The sequence below is a fragment of the Barbatula barbatula genome (genome assembly GCF_947034865.1).
Source record: "Barbatula barbatula genome assembly, chromosome: 8".
Taxonomy (NCBI): Eukaryota; Metazoa; Chordata; class Actinopteri; order Cypriniformes; family Nemacheilidae; genus Barbatula; species Barbatula barbatula.
Window position 1 is genome coordinate 5,447,964 of NC_136771.1, and position 16,507 is coordinate 5,464,470.

Below are 16,507 nucleotides of genomic sequence, written 5' to 3' on the forward strand. Positions count from 1 at the left end.
TGCAGTCATAATGATAGACAGACTCCTCGTTGGCCGATGGCTCATGAGTCAACGTCGCCGCCATATTGGAACAGGCAACACACATTTAGTAAAAGGGTTGAAAACAAATCACACATGCTTTTACATACATTTAAGCCGTGGGATTTTACATTTTTGGTTCACAATAAAAACATTTCTGACAATAAAAAGCTAACCAACCAAAGACAACGTTTCACGCTCCACGTAGATCGTAAACCATAGCAATCGCCTGAGAAATGTCCTCACCAATATGGCGGCTCGCTGACGTATCGCAGCACCGGACCATAGCGCTCAATGCGGCGTCTACGGTTGCACTGATGTAAACCAAACTAGCACTTGCAGTGAAGCGTGCAGCGTTGCGCAACGCTCTTATGACAGCAGCACACGTACATCATGTTTGCTATGGTCATACAGGCAGAATAACCAACCATTGACTCCAAGAGGCGTGACAGCTAGTGTACGCTCAGATAAAACCTTGTACGGTGCACTCAGCTACTGTGTTAGCTGGTGCTATCCATACTTTATAGAATAGATTATATTTGTACGGATTATAGTTTATTTTTTGTATTGTATTTTGCATTTAGTTTTTTAAATATTAATTTGTTTACCATGGCGCGTTTATCAAGCATGGACGACAGGTGCGCTGTGTTGAATCTGTCACGTCTCCATCTGGACGACATGAACTTGGAACACATCGTGGACAGTAAAAGAAAACAAATTCAACAGCTGCATCTAGCTTATAATCGTTTATCTCTTCTTCCTCCTTCTGTCTGTCTTTTATCCAACTTGGAATATCTGGACATCAGCAATAATGGCATCACAGTAATACCAGAAGACTTTATACGGTTAACGAACCTAAAGACGCTCGTGGCGAAAAACAATCTGCTGGATGAATCGTCGTTTCCAAGGGATTTTGCGCGCATGCAGATGGAAACTCTGAATCTGGGTGGAAACAGGTTTGGGCATGTACCCAAGCAGTTTCTCAAACTCGCCAAACTGCAGTCGCTCTCACTTGGTGGTAACAGATTAAAGAGCATCCCTCCAGAAATTGAGAATCTGACCTGGTATGTGCCTGTCTCACCATGGCATTATTATAGTTTGAGCATTTTGGAATAAAACAATGGTTAAACAGATGCAAATCGATTTGCTAAAAAAATATATGATGATTATGTACATAACATCTACTTTGTGCCATAAAGTCCAGTAGAGACAGTCATGGCTCAATTTTACAAAATGATACTGCGTTACTTAGTTGCATGCATTTTATGGCCCGTGTTTGTTTTTGGGTCATTTAGAGGAAAGACAAACCTAGCATGAGACAGCAAAATAGTTACTGTTATACAAATAACATGACAACACATTATTTGCTCTTAAGTTAATGATTCAATCCCACCCCACAATGTCAAAATTAGATCTCTAATCTACATTTTGCTAAATTGTCTCGTATCTGAATTTGAATCACTGACCTTTGTATTTCCTTCCTTTTTTGTCGACTTTCCTTTGTGAATGTTAGTCTTCATTGTTTTATCTGTCGGGTATTGATCGCCACTACAGTTTAAACACTTGATTCTTTACACAAGACATTGATTTTCTGGAATCAAGTTTCATGTATCCAATACATATCCACTTTTTGTCTCCCTGAGTAGTTTATCAAACACAACAATATTCCCAATGACTTCCTGAGTATGCGCGATCCTTTCCTCATTCCTCAATGTTGTATAAACTCAACGATACAGCTCTTTGTGATAGCTCAGATGTTTGTTGTGCGCAGTCTTGAGATGCTATATTTGGGTGGAAACCTGATCTCCTCGATCCCACCTGAACTGGCTAACCTCACCTGTCTGAAATGTCTGGTTCTGTGTGACAATCGCATCCAAAGCATCCCGCCCCAACTCAACAGGTAAGATCGTGCTTTTTACATTTGCACCTTCTCAGGTCAAATAGCTTAAAAATAATTGATTAATACATTATGTCTTTCAGACTGCACTCCCTGCTCTCTCTTAGTCTTCATAACAACCTGCTGACCTTCCTCCCTCGTGAGATCCTCAGCCTTGTGCATTTGCAGGAGCTCAGTCTTCGTGGCAACCCTCTGGTTGTGCGCTTCATCAAGGACATGACCTACAATCCTCCTTCCCTATTGGAGCTGGCCGGACGCACAATCAAATCACACAACCTCCTGTACCTAACGAATGACCTACCGTCCAATCTAATGCATTATTTAAACTTGGCAAGCGAGTGTCCGAATCCGAAATGCGCAGGTAGGCGACCAAACCAACCACAGCGTTACGGTTTGTGGAACAGTCATGTTCTTGGATATTCAAGGCGCTTTGTTTCTTGTCTCCCAGGTGTTTACTTCGATTCGTGCGTGAGGCATATCAAGTTTGTGGATTTCTGTGGCAAGTACCGCCTGCCACTCATGCATTACCTCTGTTCTCCTCAGTGCTCCTCTCCGTGCAGCTCAAATCCACAGAGCGAAGCAGAGTCGGAGGACGAGAACAGCGTACCTCAAGACAGACTCCAAAGAGTACTGCTGGGATAGGACGGACCTCAAACAGGAACACTTATCTCTTATATGATTTAAATTTAATGCTGAATGTGTTCATATACAGTATTAAATATATGGCTTTTGGGCTCATCACTACGGTGGCCGGAAAGAGCAAAACAAAACAACAAATTGCAAAACTAAAAACAAATCCTAAAGCAAAATAAAAAACCCAAAATCAAAATGACAGATCTGAAAACATAATGTCAAATCTAAAAACTAAATAGCAAATCAAAAAACACAACAACAATTCGCGGAACAAAAGAAAACAAGTCATAAACCACATCGACAAGTCAGTCAAACCGGAAAAGGTAGTTCATTTTCTTGGAATGTTCTAGCTAAGTCTTCAGATTTGTCATTTTTATTTTGCTTCTCGATCAGTTTTTAGTTTTGCAACTTGTTGTTTTGTGTTGCACTTCTCGGCCACGGTACATCACGGGGTCCTTGATGACACCCCTGCCTAAAACCTTTCACTATTTTAGTGGCTCAACCAAAAAATCACCTTTTATTAAGATTAAACCTTGTAAAGCTCATTTTAACTTATTAAGTTCAAACTTCCCCTTATAGGTCAAGGGACCTTAAGGGAATATTACCCTAATAAAGTGTTTGCATATAAAACCACCGTTGCATCACTTTTAAAAACAGTATTAAGGATTTAGTCTGCTACATACAGTACAAGCTGGACTTCTGACAAATGAAGAACAAACTGATTTTTTGCAAACTGCTATGGAAAATGTGATCAATACATGAATGGTTATTCTTTAACCTTTCCTTTGTATTGACTGTCAGTCTGCCCCAACTCTTCTGTCCAAAGGTTGGATACCAAAGTTCTCATGATTGATGTCAAACATTTCTCGCAGGATAAAATGTATAATGTCTATATACACTGGCTTGTTGCCAAAGGTTTGCTTAGTTGCAGATGTTGTTTATAGTATAGTTTATAATGATCTGGTGAATAATCTTCATAATAAAACAAAGCTAATATACTCCTCGCAGATAACATATCTGTCGTGGGTGTTTATCGTCAGCTCCTGCTGTTATCTGGTGCATGTGTGACCTTTCGGTCTTGCAGTTATGATCATTTTCACAGTATTGCACATGCACAGTACCGTATGTGTGGCTTTGTCTGAGTGTATTAGTGGGTCAGTGGGTTCATGCGTTTATGGCCAAATGTATATTCGGTCGGCTAACGGCTGCATTTATAACAGATATCACTCGTTTATAACTATTTACGACCTTACGGTGACACGTGACACTCATTTTAAAACCTCTGCACTGAGATGAGGAACGTGTCCATCTTTGAAATCAGCGGATCGTTTACAGTGTGAGTCAGCGACCTCCGTGCTTCACAGATCGAAATCAGAATGCGCAGGTGGGTCGTGTTAAATAATCGGTGTATATCGTTAAATAATCTGTATCGACCGGCACGCTCAGAGCTCCCTGGTGGTCTAGTGGTTAGGATTCGGCGCTCTCACCGCCGCGGCCCGGGTTCGATTCCCGGTCAGGGAACGTAACTTTTCCTTTGCAAAACGCGATATCAGGGTCGCTCCGCCTAACGTTTATGAACGTTGGTTTCTGTCATAAACTGCGCATTATTACAAAGATAATGCTTTGCGTATGTGTTGGCAGGTCAGTTGTGCCCCCGTCTGACGAGTTTTGTACATTGGACTTTCTCAGTTTCTAACACCGATGATGTAATGGAACGTCGGTTTATGTCATAAACTTCGCATTATTACAAAGAAAATGCTTTGCGTATGTGTTGGCAGGTCAGTTTTTGTTCCCGGTACTTCGAGTACATCGGACTTTCTCAGTTTCTAACACTGATGATGATGTAATGGAAGCCCAATCCTGCCAAAGTTCAAAATAAAAAATAAATGATAAATTAAGAAATACAGAAATGTAGTTGTATAAAAATGTAAAAGTAAATGAAAAATAGTTATTTAAACTTATACTATGATCTTTCTATATAATTGGACACAACTAGGGGAAACTGTAATTCTCAGCTGTCACATAACGTTCCCCCTGCTATAATTTAGCCTTCCAGTAGATAGTATTGTGTTTAGTGTTTTGGGGATTGGTCTTTCTTTTATTCCCTTAAACAAAGAGAAACCTTATTTGACAGCAACATTCTTAGTATTCAGTCAGAATACGCTCTCCTGCTTTTTTTTTCAATAAAACTCTGAGAACCTGCTTCTTGTGTTTGTGAAAGTGACCTGTGTAAATGTGAGACGAGTATGAACTTTCCATCTCGGGGTTTCTTCAAGTAGAAACTAGGTTTGATTTAGTCCTGCAGGTGGCAGTAATGGCTAGTATAAAGTTGAGTGCATAAGGAAGTCTTGTTTTGTAACTTGTATGGGATGAGCGTTCCATGGAGTAAAAACACCAAGACACGCAATCCTTCTTATTATTTGTGGTCTTTTAAACGATACAAATAGTAACATATACATTCATTATTTATACCTTTGTTAAGCTCCCGCCTGCTGTGAGAGGATTACTAGAAGGCCTCCTTGTTACCCGCTATTCGTCAGAGGTAAAGTCACTCATGTAGTCGGTCCAACCATTGGAAGCAGTGAGACGCTTTGGGGCGGGGCTTGTGGAAATACGCGCGAGTCTTCCTAGAGCGTAATGTCACGTGTTCTTATTGATGTCTATAAATCCATGGCGGACTTTCCCTCCAACGTGCGCAAATGGACTTCTGCGCAAGGGCGGAAAAACACAAACACGACTCGCTTTTTAGCTCAGTATATTTCAAATAAACAAGGGCATTGTTTTAATAAACGGCGAAACTGAAATGCACATCAGTGCACAGCCGCGATCGATGTGTGATGTGTGATGGCGGATGTCGATGAGCTCCCTTCTATGCAGTGGGGTCTGGACACGGTCTTCTCAGCAAACGCCAAACTTTACATCATAGACATCCTAGAAATGAGGGAGTCAATACAAGTGCCTGGTAGGCTAAAGGCGACAGCTTTGGGGCATTGTTCACTATTAGAAATGACATTGACACGCCAACATCAGACTGTTCCAGATGAGAAATGATTACAAACATTACAAAACAATAAACTGTGGTCACATAGTACATCACATTACAAAGTTACTGAACATAATAGCACAGTTACTAGAAGTTTGATCATGTTGTTATTGGTTATCTGCTGTTATTAAAGTACTATACATATGAGATGTGTTCTTCTTTATATGATTTTACATATTGATGTTTTGATTTAGCACTTCCTTATCAGTACAACAATGAAATTGTCATTTAACCAACGTTTTCTAGGTGTTTACTTCTATAAGACTCATCCAGTATCCCAGGTGGATGTACTCGGGACAGTTGTTTGCAAGTGGGAGAGAGAAGATTTCTATTGCTATGGAGGTAATCTGAGTGTGAAGAGCCTGTATGTCCTTTAACACGATAAAAAATATCCTAATCCTGATAATAGGATTGTAATTGATTGAAGCTTGTCTGTTTATTTTCATCACGCAGTGGACGATAGCACTGGTGTCATAAACTGTCTTTGTTGGAAAGATGAAAAATGGAGACATCAGGGAGAACGAGCAACATGTAAGTTACACAAAATGCTCAGTTTTTTTCTCTCCATAAAAAATGGAATATACTGTAAAATCTATAATATATGGCATATAGTTGATAAAAACATATATGACGTCCTGCTGGGGACACTATATGGCTAAAAAAAATGAATTCTCCTAAATATCTACCAATAAATCTTGTAAATGATAATGTCGCTGTAGGCAGAAGTTCTGCTGTGGCCTCTGGAGGTTTTAATATCGAAGATGAACTCAGACGGTTGATGGAGACTCAACGGAAGAGCTCTGTGCTTGAGATAGGAGACCTGCTCAGGGTTCGGGGAGCCGTCAAAACCTCTCGGGGTCAGAGGGAGATTAAAGCCTCCTGCTTTTGTGAGTAGTTGGCCATGCGGTGATACTGGGACAATAACATGTTTACTGTTTGGGAATATAAATCTTTCAGTTAGAATGAGGTTGTATGTAGAACAAATATATTGTTTTGCTCTTTTTTTTTTTTTATAAAATGTGTTAGATAAAGTGGATGACCCTTTGATGGCTGTGCAGATCTCACGTATGCTGGAAATGCCTCAGCTGTACAGAAAGTGGTACGATAAGCCGTTCCAGGTACCGGGTGATGAGCTGGGCGCCAAAGAGTGAGTGAGACATATCTGTTTTTTACATTGCAGTAAACTTAAGAGTAGATGCAATGTACACTGTCTACAAATAAGAAATAACACAATGTACGTATTTATGTTTAAGTTATTTTTGCATGCACCATTTTTTATTTTTTTAACAGTGCAAGCGGTTCTACAAATGTCCAAATGTTGCTGTCTCGATCGGTTCTCACCCTTAAGGAGTTCCTCTCTGAGAAAGAGATGGCCAGATTTCGACCTTATGATGTTGAGTTCCTCTTACATCCACTGGTCCAGAACGCTGTGGCACACCAGGTACTGGGTCTGACCCTGACCTGCAATCAACTCCTGACCTATAATACACAATTATAGTGCAAAATATGAACGTATAAAGCTACCAAGAATCTGTCCTTGTTCAATGTCACTACTCCTGGCTGGGATGTAATAAGATATAACAGCCAGGAATAACGTGTGGTAGGCACAGCAGGGGAGATCATGTTGTAATGTTTGATGGCAGCAGGCGGGAACGGTCATATTTAATGCCTTTATAAAATCTCCTCTGAGATGCTGTTAATCTGGAGATTCAAGGACTACAACATGGTGACGAGACGCTCAGAAACAGTGTTTCTAGCCATTTATAAAAAAAATACGTACATGGACAAAACATATTGTGCATTTAGATGTTCTTTGTCAAATGTTATTTTTATTGAAAAAATTTAAGATTTAAGTGGTGTTTTGAATGATATTGTGAGGATGATTTGATAATGAAACATTACATTTTGTCTAAAGGAGTCAGATCAGCCCGGGCCTTCATTTCCCTCGCAAATCCGAAACGTGTTGAAAGAGACCTTAGGCCTCCTCCAGGAAGAAGGAAAAATATTCCGCAAAGTTCGAACCCAGGATGAAGTCTACAATGTATGTACAGGCATTAATGTGCGATGTAATAATAAGAGAGAAAAGCAGTGGTTTGACTCATCTCAGGAAAGTCTTGCCTTGTATTTGATACCCGCAATGCTTTATGCATTTTTAGGGCTGAACTGAATTATATTACTAGATTTTTTTTAAATCTTTTTTTTTTTTCGACTGCTGTAGGTAACTGAACAAGACAAAGATCTCCACACAGTGATCAAGAACATTTTACGAGAAGATACTAAAAGGGACAAATGTATGTATTTTTGCATACTTATTTTACATACTAAAAACACATTTGATTTGAAATGTTCCTTTATTCTGATTGGACAATCGTGTCTCAATCATGCAGTGTCTTTCTTGCATAATACAATTATTGTAACCTAAATCCACATTTTATGTAGTTTTATTTATTTATTTGATTATTAACTACGCAAGTAATCAGGATAGTGTAGTCAGCCAGTCAAGATCTGAACATTATAAAGCAAAACTGTTTGCAGAAGACATTTACATTTAGGCATTTAGCAGACACTTTATCCAAAGCGATATTGACCTCAAAAGTTGCTCTTTTGCAGATGCCGAGAAAGGATGTCATATCCTGCACTTATTGTCCAGCATAAGACAGCACTACAGCCAAAACATAAGTCGCGAGGCCCTGCACGTGGCACTGACGTTCTTGGAGTGCAACAGCGACATTATAAGCACAACTGAAGCTCACTACACCATTCTGTAGCTTTATTGTTTGAATACAAAAAATATTGAATGAGTTTTCACCCAGAAATGAAAAGTTTTGTCATTATTTTCTCGTCCTTGTATCGTTCAAACCCCAGTGGATATCTTTGTTATTCTAAACCAAAGCAAAACATTTTAAAGACATGTTCTGTTAACAACGGTAGGGTATTGTGAGCATCATCTCTGATGCTTCAAATGGATGCAGAGGCATTATCAAATAACACCATGTTACGATAAACAAACGATATTTCAAGTGTCCCAAAGGCACACGAATGAAAAAGAATCAGTTTTGCGCCCCGAAAACAAAGAAATCCAAAGTAGGTTTGAACAACATAAGTGTAAATAATGCCATTTTTGCGTCGACTATCCCTTTAAATTATCATGTTGAAATGATTAAACTATTTTATTTATAAAGTCTGTTTGCTTTGGTTCAATTTATATATTGTTCTTTCAGAAATAACCATATACATCATTAAATGCGTTAAAACGAGATCTTTCGGCGGAACAGCTACAAACTGTAGTTACAGCTAACGAACATTAGAGGGCGGCGCGAGCCGAGAAATTCGCTACCGTCCGCGTGAGCACATCTGTATCTATGCCGCTTTCTGCTCATTTCATTCTCATTGGCAGAAAGCCGTTTATCTATTACATCTCAATTGGAAATCTACCTGTGACTTTCAGATGAGCAGTTTATCTCATATCAAACATGTCTTCAATTAGCTTGTTAACCAGACTAATTTTCAGTTAAGGGCTTCCAGCGGTTTATATTTCATATCACACCGAAGGAAACAAACACTGTTGTTGTCTTATGTACGAGTGGAGACAATGACACAAACCGAACGCTCGTTTTTTCCGCTCTTGAACCGCAACAGAGCCCTTGTCGAAAAGCCCAACCCCATTGCCCAAATATCCCAGCGTGTGTGCGCGCTTCCTGCCGAGCACTGACTGCGTTCTCCGGCGAGCACGGACCTCGGGGTGAATTGAACGCGCGTCCTGGCCTCAATGACGCGTTCCGCTCGCGTTTGACGAGACCCCCCTCGCTCCAGGTAGACAACAGTAGTCCGCGCAACACAAAGGATACGCGCCGACCCTCAAGTTATTCGTCCAACGACGCTTCGATTCGGATTCCACAACGAGAGCGTCCACCGCGTCTGGAACGCGCCACCGTACGGTCGTTCTGAGCGCTATGGATATTAGGATTTGCGTTTTCCGCAGACGGATATAAGTTTCATACACGGGCGCCTTATCTGTATCGGGTCACACGGTCTGCAACAGTCGTGCGCGCTCCTCGGCGATATTGTTCGCGCAAACCGTCCCCGCTCTGGGAATTTATTCAAACCGTCTCGGCGTTTGATCGCCAAAATGCAGTTTCGCACGGTTTTGGATGTAAAAGTGGTGGATGTGGAGAAGAGGAGGAATCCATCCAAACATTACGTGAGTTGGCTGCCTATTTACCTTTTGCGTCTTTCTCGAACCCGGTGCGTCGCTTTCGGTAGCCTGCGGATACACATCTGGATACCGACGAATCGCATTTGCGGGGTCGCTTGTGGGAAATCGTGTAGTTTGAACTCACCGACACCCTAAACGCTTTGTTTTGTATTTACCTGACACGAGTCAGAGGGATAATGGTTATCGGCGACGACGTGTCGGTTTGGTAAGCTGGCGTCGTGCAGAACACCGGGGGCATTTGAAGCTCAGCGGTAAGGGTCTCTCCCTTATTAAACTTTTATTCACGTCGTCCGGAGTCACACCCCCTTTCGGACAGTCTAGGCCACAACTTCACTGACAGATATCGAGGTTCGGTGGCCTGGAGAAGTACCCATATATGGCTGGAGTAGAAGCGTGCGTATTGCCTGCAAAAGATGGGCTCTGGGGTTTCTTTTAAATATTTATGATAATACGCTTGGCAGGCATATATGCAGGGCCATGTTGTGGATTAGATGTGTTTCACGTTTAGGTGAAAGGAAGTTCAGAGTTTCTTATGTGGCGTGGTCCCTTTTTTGCATGCAGCATTTACTTGTGCTGGGATCTTTGTGCAAAACCTGGTGGTCCGTGTTGATCCCGCAAGACCCGAGGAGGTCATGAAGAGCATCTCTGGTGCGTTTAAAGAAGCTTGGAGATCCAGTATTTAGTACAAAGGTGTCAGTGTCCTGAAACGCCCAATTAAAGGAAAATCTCAGATTTTCACTCTTTTGGTTTTACACCAAACCGTGATATCTTGAATTGTGACACTCTGTTCACCATCAGCCTTTGTTTTTATATTTTAACTCCCGCAAGCTACAACTATTCTCAGATCAGCGTTGGTGCAACATCCTTCCCCCATTGCCATCATGGATTCGGTGCATTCTCCCTGGAGAGCGAATATGCGGCTCCGTCTCTTCCGAGGAAAGAGTAAAAAAAGAAAGGCAGTTGTTAGGTCTCATTAGTAATGTTCGTCAAACAGCTGGTTGTGCTTTCTGTATGAGACAGGGAGGGATAGAAAGGAGGAGGGGAACGGTGATCCCACATGCTCTTGTTTTAATCCCCAGAAGTGGTCTTGACTTCCTCTCTTCCTCTCTTTGAATGGACGGCTGTTTTTAGACAAAACATGAGAGAACTTTTTTCCTTTCGTACTTAAGACAAGTAAAGTTTAAGCACATGGAAGGATGGCAGAGAACAGTCATAACCTCAGGTTTGTCATCATTAGTCAGTTAAGGATTTACGAAAAATAGGAGTCATGTAATGGAATGAATATGTTTCATGTTTTCAGGCAGGAAGTCATCGCACAGACACTCCGCTCATGGTGGATGGAGTTGGATGCGTTATTTCTTAATAAGAAGAAAATGAATAGTGTGTGATGTGTTTTTTTCGGTTCATTACAGTACCCTAGTTCACCCAAGAGACCCATGTCGAGATGTGTGTCACTGTGCGTGTGAGCGGACGCCACGCCGTTTTGAGGCTCTCCCGAGGCAATCTGCTCCCTTGTCAGCTTTTGTCCATGACACATTTTCTTTTCTGTTTCCATCTGTTAGATTACCATCATTGGTCACAACAAGAAAATCGTGCCACGACATGCCATGCTGAGATTGTGTGTATCATGCCCTGCAAAACACAGTTATTGACTGTGGATAGGGATAGTGGCCATGAACTCTGAGATCGGAGTTCGACCCAAAATAACATTTTGTTGATGATTTACGCATCTCTGTGAATAAATGAAAGGATTTGGTGATCAAGGGTTGTCACTCCAAAATGCACGTTAAAGACTGGTAATCTTCTAAAGCCATACAATTTTGGGGCGGATGACCAAAATTCATTTCAAGACCTCAACCTCTATGGTATTGTAACAAATCTCACTTGCACTTCAGGTTTGAAATTAGTGACATCAAACATTGTTTTTATCGTTTCTCGCACAAATCTCCATGGCTTTTGAAGATTTGGGGGTTTCGAGTGCATGGACTGCTTTATAATCTCCCGATTCTGTTGTTACAGTTTTGTCTTCAGTTTTTAAATAAAATATAAATAAAAATATTTTAAATAATCTGTCGATTTCATGTTAAATGTAGTTTATTTTAGCAATTTCTATGTGCTTTTGCTATTTATTTGTTTAAATGTTTGGGGTAGTTGACAAAAAAACATGCATGTATGGTGTGACAGACAAAATCTAGAAAAAATATAAATATTAATAAAAAAAATCATAGATAATTAATAGTTTGTTTTCTAAAGGTTTGCAATTTCACACAATAGGACACATGTGTGGTATATTTTTCAACTACCCTTTTAGATTTTAGTACAACCTTGAACAGCATATTGGTTTGGAGAAAGAAAATCCAAGATTTTTTCTTTTTTTTGCTGACCTGTCCCTTTAGAATATTCCCTTTCCTCCAAAATCCTTTCGATCCTCCATTAATGTACTGACAAATGACTCCAGATGCATCCTGTCATTCGTCGCCTGTCTCTAATTTCCATGTTTTCGTTCCATTCTCTCCTCCTCCTCTTCTCTTGTTCCCTGTCCAACATGACATCACGAAGCTCTGAAGTTCATTGCCTTTTTCTGTAGAGCTGATGTGGAATAAAGTCTATTGCTTTCGGTGCAGCTTGATTACATCACCGAGAAGAAAAACAAATGATTCCAGAGCCGCTGGTGACAACATGTGCCGGAAGTGAGCAGCAGGCATCGTGGGAAATGTGTTCTTCTCTCAGAGTATCTAATGATGTCATCAGCCAAAAAGTTTTTCCGCAAATTAATGTTGCGTCGTGCTACATATTTGACAGCGTCTGTTTAATAGATTCGCTTGGAATTATGAGAACTAATGAGGATGTTTTGTGGTTTTATGGCCTGATGTACAGAATGGGGCTTTGTGAAAGGGCACTGGGATGAAAGATGAAATTGGCTTGTCTGAAAAGCCATGTAGGTGTAATGGAGCTGAGAAATAGCAGTGAAATGGTCCTTCTCTGACAATTCTGTCCGTGCCGCACTGTTACACATTTGGTAGACGAGCCTTGCGGTGAGGAATGGCAATTCACTCCCAGGTTGAGTCAGTGAACATGTCCCATTTCCACTTGCAATGATAAAAATTATGTCTGTCGCTATTTATTGAAATGTTGACTTTTTAACGATTTATTGGTATAGGTAGATAAATGTGTTTTAAAAAGAATAGTTTTACAGCAATATTTTTTGTTTGGAATCTAAGGTACTACATAGTTGCCCTGAATGTTGCCCCTACTAAGTGCACATAATAGACCCAATCTATGGTGTTTGGACCTATCAGTGAACTACTCTGAAAGGCCAGAGGTGATGACGCTGAAAGGCTTACGTGTACGCTGACTTGACACTTTTTCAACTGCACTTCTCCAGGAAACCCTTCCACTTCCTGTACCACATCCCTTTTGGATGCTGGAAATCTGCTTGTTTGCGTCTGCACATAGGTCACAGGGTGGAAGAGGTCAAGAAAAGATGGCCAGTGGCTGAAGGAAACTGGAACTGAACCACAAAATCCAAAACCATAATCCTTTCACAGGTTTATTTGGCAGAGATGATGTGAGGTGTGAGGGCCATTCGGCCCAAATGTGGATCACATTAATCCATGAGGTGGATCAGAAAGTACCCTTTCGTCTCTGTCTCCCTATGTACATAATGTTTAATTAATGATTTACAAGAACTTCCTGTTGGAAAATTTGCCTTTGAGAAGCTCATTACTAGTGACCGCGCCTACAGTTAAGGCCATTGCACATTGAGAAATTACATTTGCACACTGCCTCCGATGTTTTCATCATCATAAAAAAATTCAGACTTGGTTCAATTTTCTGCGTTTTTGGCATCCGTAGCAAGCATTTTGAGAGGCGTTTGGACATTTCAGAGACATCGTACAAACCGGCGGCAAATGCAAAAAACGCAAACGAAAATTTCGGATTGTATGTGAATAGACCTTTACGCATCTGAAACTGTACAATGACATTTTTTTATGTCACATTATTAGATATCAGAGCAATTTTTAGGTTTGGGCAATGGGCCGGACTTTATTTGTTATTATAATGATCCAGAATGAAATATGACAACCTAACTGCTATTTGTTTGTTAAAGAGTAAAATAAACAAACACAGTTATTGATTAAGGTTATAGAACTTACCCTGGTTCATAACGGTAGACTTGTAATAATGATAGATAAGTTGAGCGGGTGGGTACAATTTCGCAGAAAATGTCAGTTGGACACCATTTGACTTCAACTCACGTAATTTTAGGTTTCAAACAGAGATGATGACGTAGAGGAGAGACTTACGGATTGCAGCTTTATTGAATTCTATGATGGGATGAATGTAGTACAGTCAGACATATGGTAGATGGATATGCTTTTATATGTCTCGAAATAGTTTCTTTAGGCGGGGTTTAGTGGTAAGGCCTGTAGTTGAAGCCCCACCAAGACTGCTTAAGTTTCCTCGTCTTTTTCTTTATGACAAATCTGAAGACCTTCACGAGTAAGTTTCTCTCTCTGTTTTCACCTTCTTGTATAGAGCCAAAAGCTATGTTGCAAAGAAAAAAATAAGATTTGGTTTTAGCATCACGTCTCGGTATTCAGACCTGGTTTAAGAGTGTTTAAACAGACTTCTTATAAGTGTTGTAAATGCATATTACATTTGTATACATGTAAAAAAATGTTTTATCAGTGGATGATGATGAGCTTTGTCTGATTCCATATTTAAGGGACGATGGATGATTCACCGCAGGTTCTAGAAACCTAAAACAGGTTTTTATCTGTAAGCACTGCATTTCATTGAAAACAGAAAGTGAATGAGAAGTTGTGTGTTAGATGTGGACTAGATGTGTAAGTGTGATGTTCTTTTTTAGTATACTTATTATATTCAGTGTCACTTTGGCTTCCGGGAATCCAGCTGTTTTGTCGTAATCTTGTTCTCTGGTTCTTTCATGAGAGAATTGTTTAGAAGAGGGAGGTCTATCCATTGTATTGCATCTGCTCTCCTCCATCTATGAGTTTTTAGAAATACATTGCGTTGCGCTCTTTCCACACTATTGATGGTTATAATCATAGCTGATTTTAAAGAAAAGACATTCAAAAAATTATGTTAGCATTGTTTCAGAGTGATCCCAAAGATAACAATGAGCAGCGATGTTACATTGGATAAAATGACAAATTTCTCTACATGTAAAAGGACAGTTTACCAAAAAATGCAACTTCTGTCATCATTCAGCCTTAGGCTGTTCCAAACCTGTATTCATTTCTGTTTGAAAGAATGCTTTTAACCAAACAGTTATGGTCCACTATTGACTAGAGTAGTAATTTCCCTGCCATGATAGTCAATGGTGCCCCACACCAGTTTCGTTACAAACATTGTATTTGTATTTTCATGTTGCTCATTGTAAAATTAGTAATTGCATACTTGTTTCAGTAGCTTAGTTGGTTCGTTTTCAAATGCACTGCCCTCAGAAATGTTATTTTAGATCGCAGGGGTAGCAAAGTTGCGCTTGATATTCTGGGCGCGGGCTTTCGGCAATCCTATTTTCCATTGTGGTTGCCATGAGGACGGATCCATAGGCCAATCAAGACAGGGTTGTTGAATGTTCATCTTTGACACACACCCGTGTACACTGGGAAATTTGGGGCTGCCCTCTACTGTGAAATTACAGTTGGGCAAGGAAGGGCAGATTCAGCAAGCAAACATGCCAGTCCGGTCAAGGGTCTTTAAATAACTTCTGTACGCACCCACATAGGCACCGATTATCTTTGTAGCACTTGCTCTCAAAGAAATGTTCTCACACTCTCTATCTAACAGGTTCACACACACCTCATTCCACGGCACACTGTGTGTGATAAGCATGTATATGTTTGGATAGATGCACACGCACGCTATGGGAAACGGCATGATGTGGTTCAGCCAAGGTCTTTCCCAGCATTCACACGATGGAGGGGGCACTTCAGCCTGGCACAGGGCAAAAACTTGCATAAGCATGTGAGATATCGGTCTCGCAGCACACTTCAGAGATTCCACTGTCTCTCTCTGTCCCCTTCTGTCAAGCTCTACCACAGACATCTACCCGATTTGTACGATATCGCTCATATTTCATTGCACGCAAAAATGCTGAGGCAGTTTCCCACTTTATGGTGCGTGACATAATATCTGATACACGACGAAACTCATGCCCCTGTTATATGAGGACACGGTAAATCAAACACTTTGCTTGTCTAATAATTGAGGCCAGACTGTGTTCAACTTATAGTGGAAAAACTTACCAAGCGAGACTTTCACACAAGGATCGGCTATCAACTATCCACTAATAGCATCACTATTAGTTGGAACCTGAACATTTACAGAAATGTCTTTTGAAAATGGTAACCAGCCTTTTAAATAGCAAAGTTCTTACGGGTTTTGTTGCTACTGTAAAACCATAGTACGTCAATGGTTTATTTCCTAATTTAGAGGACATTTCTTCTGCCCTAGTATGATTTTAATGTTTTTTTGGTTACACTTCAGTATAGCGGGCAATTCTCGCTATTAATAAACCATTAGCTACGACTTTCCCCCCATAAACTCTTAATTTGCTGCTTGTAAATTGTTCGTAAAGTAGTTGTTAGGTTAAGGTATTGGGTAGGATTAGGGATGTAGATTATGCTCATGCAGAATATGTGCTTTATAAATGCTAATAAACAGCCAATAT

At 40.4% G+C, this 16,507-nt stretch overlaps 3 protein-coding genes across 5 annotated transcripts in view; all 3 read left to right on the forward strand.

Moving 5' to 3' along the window:
* Window positions 1–259: 259 nt before the first annotated feature.
* lrrc58a (leucine rich repeat containing 58a) lies at window positions 260–4,748 on the forward strand. 2 transcript variants are annotated; one of them, XM_079461643.1, is made up of 4 exons: window positions 260–1,082; window positions 1,790–1,918; window positions 1,999–2,276; window positions 2,364–4,748. In XM_079461643.1, exons 1-4 carry the CDS (start codon window positions 628–630, stop codon window positions 2,555–2,557), a joined length of 1,056 nt encoding a protein of 351 aa, XP_079317769.1. In that variant the 5' UTR covers window positions 260–627; the 3' UTR covers window positions 2,558–4,748. The 2 variants fall into 2 exon arrangements, with proteins under 2 accessions (XP_079317769.1, XP_079317768.1); XM_079461642.1 differs by having other exon boundaries at window positions 315–1,082; window positions 2,459–4,743.
* Window positions 4,749–5,167: 419 nt separating this feature from the next.
* stn1 (STN1 subunit of CST complex) lies at window positions 5,168–8,839 on the forward strand. Its single transcript, XM_079461490.1, has 9 exons — window positions 5,168–5,510; window positions 5,838–5,933; window positions 6,045–6,122; window positions 6,311–6,478; window positions 6,618–6,738; window positions 6,882–7,032; window positions 7,507–7,632; window positions 7,810–7,882; window positions 8,202–8,839. The coding sequence occupies exons 1-9, from the start codon at window positions 5,393–5,395 to the stop codon at window positions 8,357–8,359; spliced, it is 1,089 nt and encodes a 362-aa protein (XP_079317616.1). The 5' UTR covers window positions 5,168–5,392; the 3' UTR covers window positions 8,360–8,839.
* Window positions 8,840–9,055: 216 nt separating this feature from the next.
* sh3pxd2aa (SH3 and PX domains 2Aa) overlaps window positions 9,056–16,507 on the forward strand; it is a 74,632-nt gene continuing 67,180 nt past the window's right edge. For both annotated transcript variants that reach the window (XM_079461491.1, XM_079461492.1), the window contains exon 1: window positions 9,056–9,792. In XM_079461491.1, coding sequence (XP_079317617.1) covers window positions 9,721–9,792 — 72 coding nt within the window. In that variant the 5' untranslated portion in view covers window positions 9,056–9,720. The remainder of the gene's footprint in view (window positions 9,793–16,507) is intronic.

Bases quoted from the DNA above. Each gene is read 5' to 3' on its own strand.
- stn1 (XM_079461490.1), top strand. From the start codon at position 5,393: ATGGCGGATGTCGATGAGCTCCCTTCTATGCAGTGGGGTCTGGACACG. The intron at 5,511-5,837 runs GTAGGCTAAAGG...AACGTTTTCTAG, and splicing joins GGAGTCAATACAAGTGCCTG to GTGTTTACTTCTATAAGACT. The intron at 6,739-6,881 runs GTGAGTGAGACA...TTTTTTTAACAG, and splicing joins GATGAGCTGGGCGCCAAAGA to TGCAAGCGGTTCTACAAATG.
- lrrc58a (XM_079461642.1), top strand. From the start codon at position 628: ATGGCGCGTTTATCAAGCATGGACGACAGGTGCGCTGTGTTGAATCTG. The intron at 1,083-1,789 runs GTATGTGCCTGT...TGTTGTGCGCAG, and splicing joins GAAATTGAGAATCTGACCTG to TCTTGAGATGCTATATTTGG. The intron at 2,277-2,458 runs GTAGGCGACCAA...TGTTCTCCTCAG, and splicing joins TCCGAATCCGAAATGCGCAG to TGCTCCTCTCCGTGCAGCTC.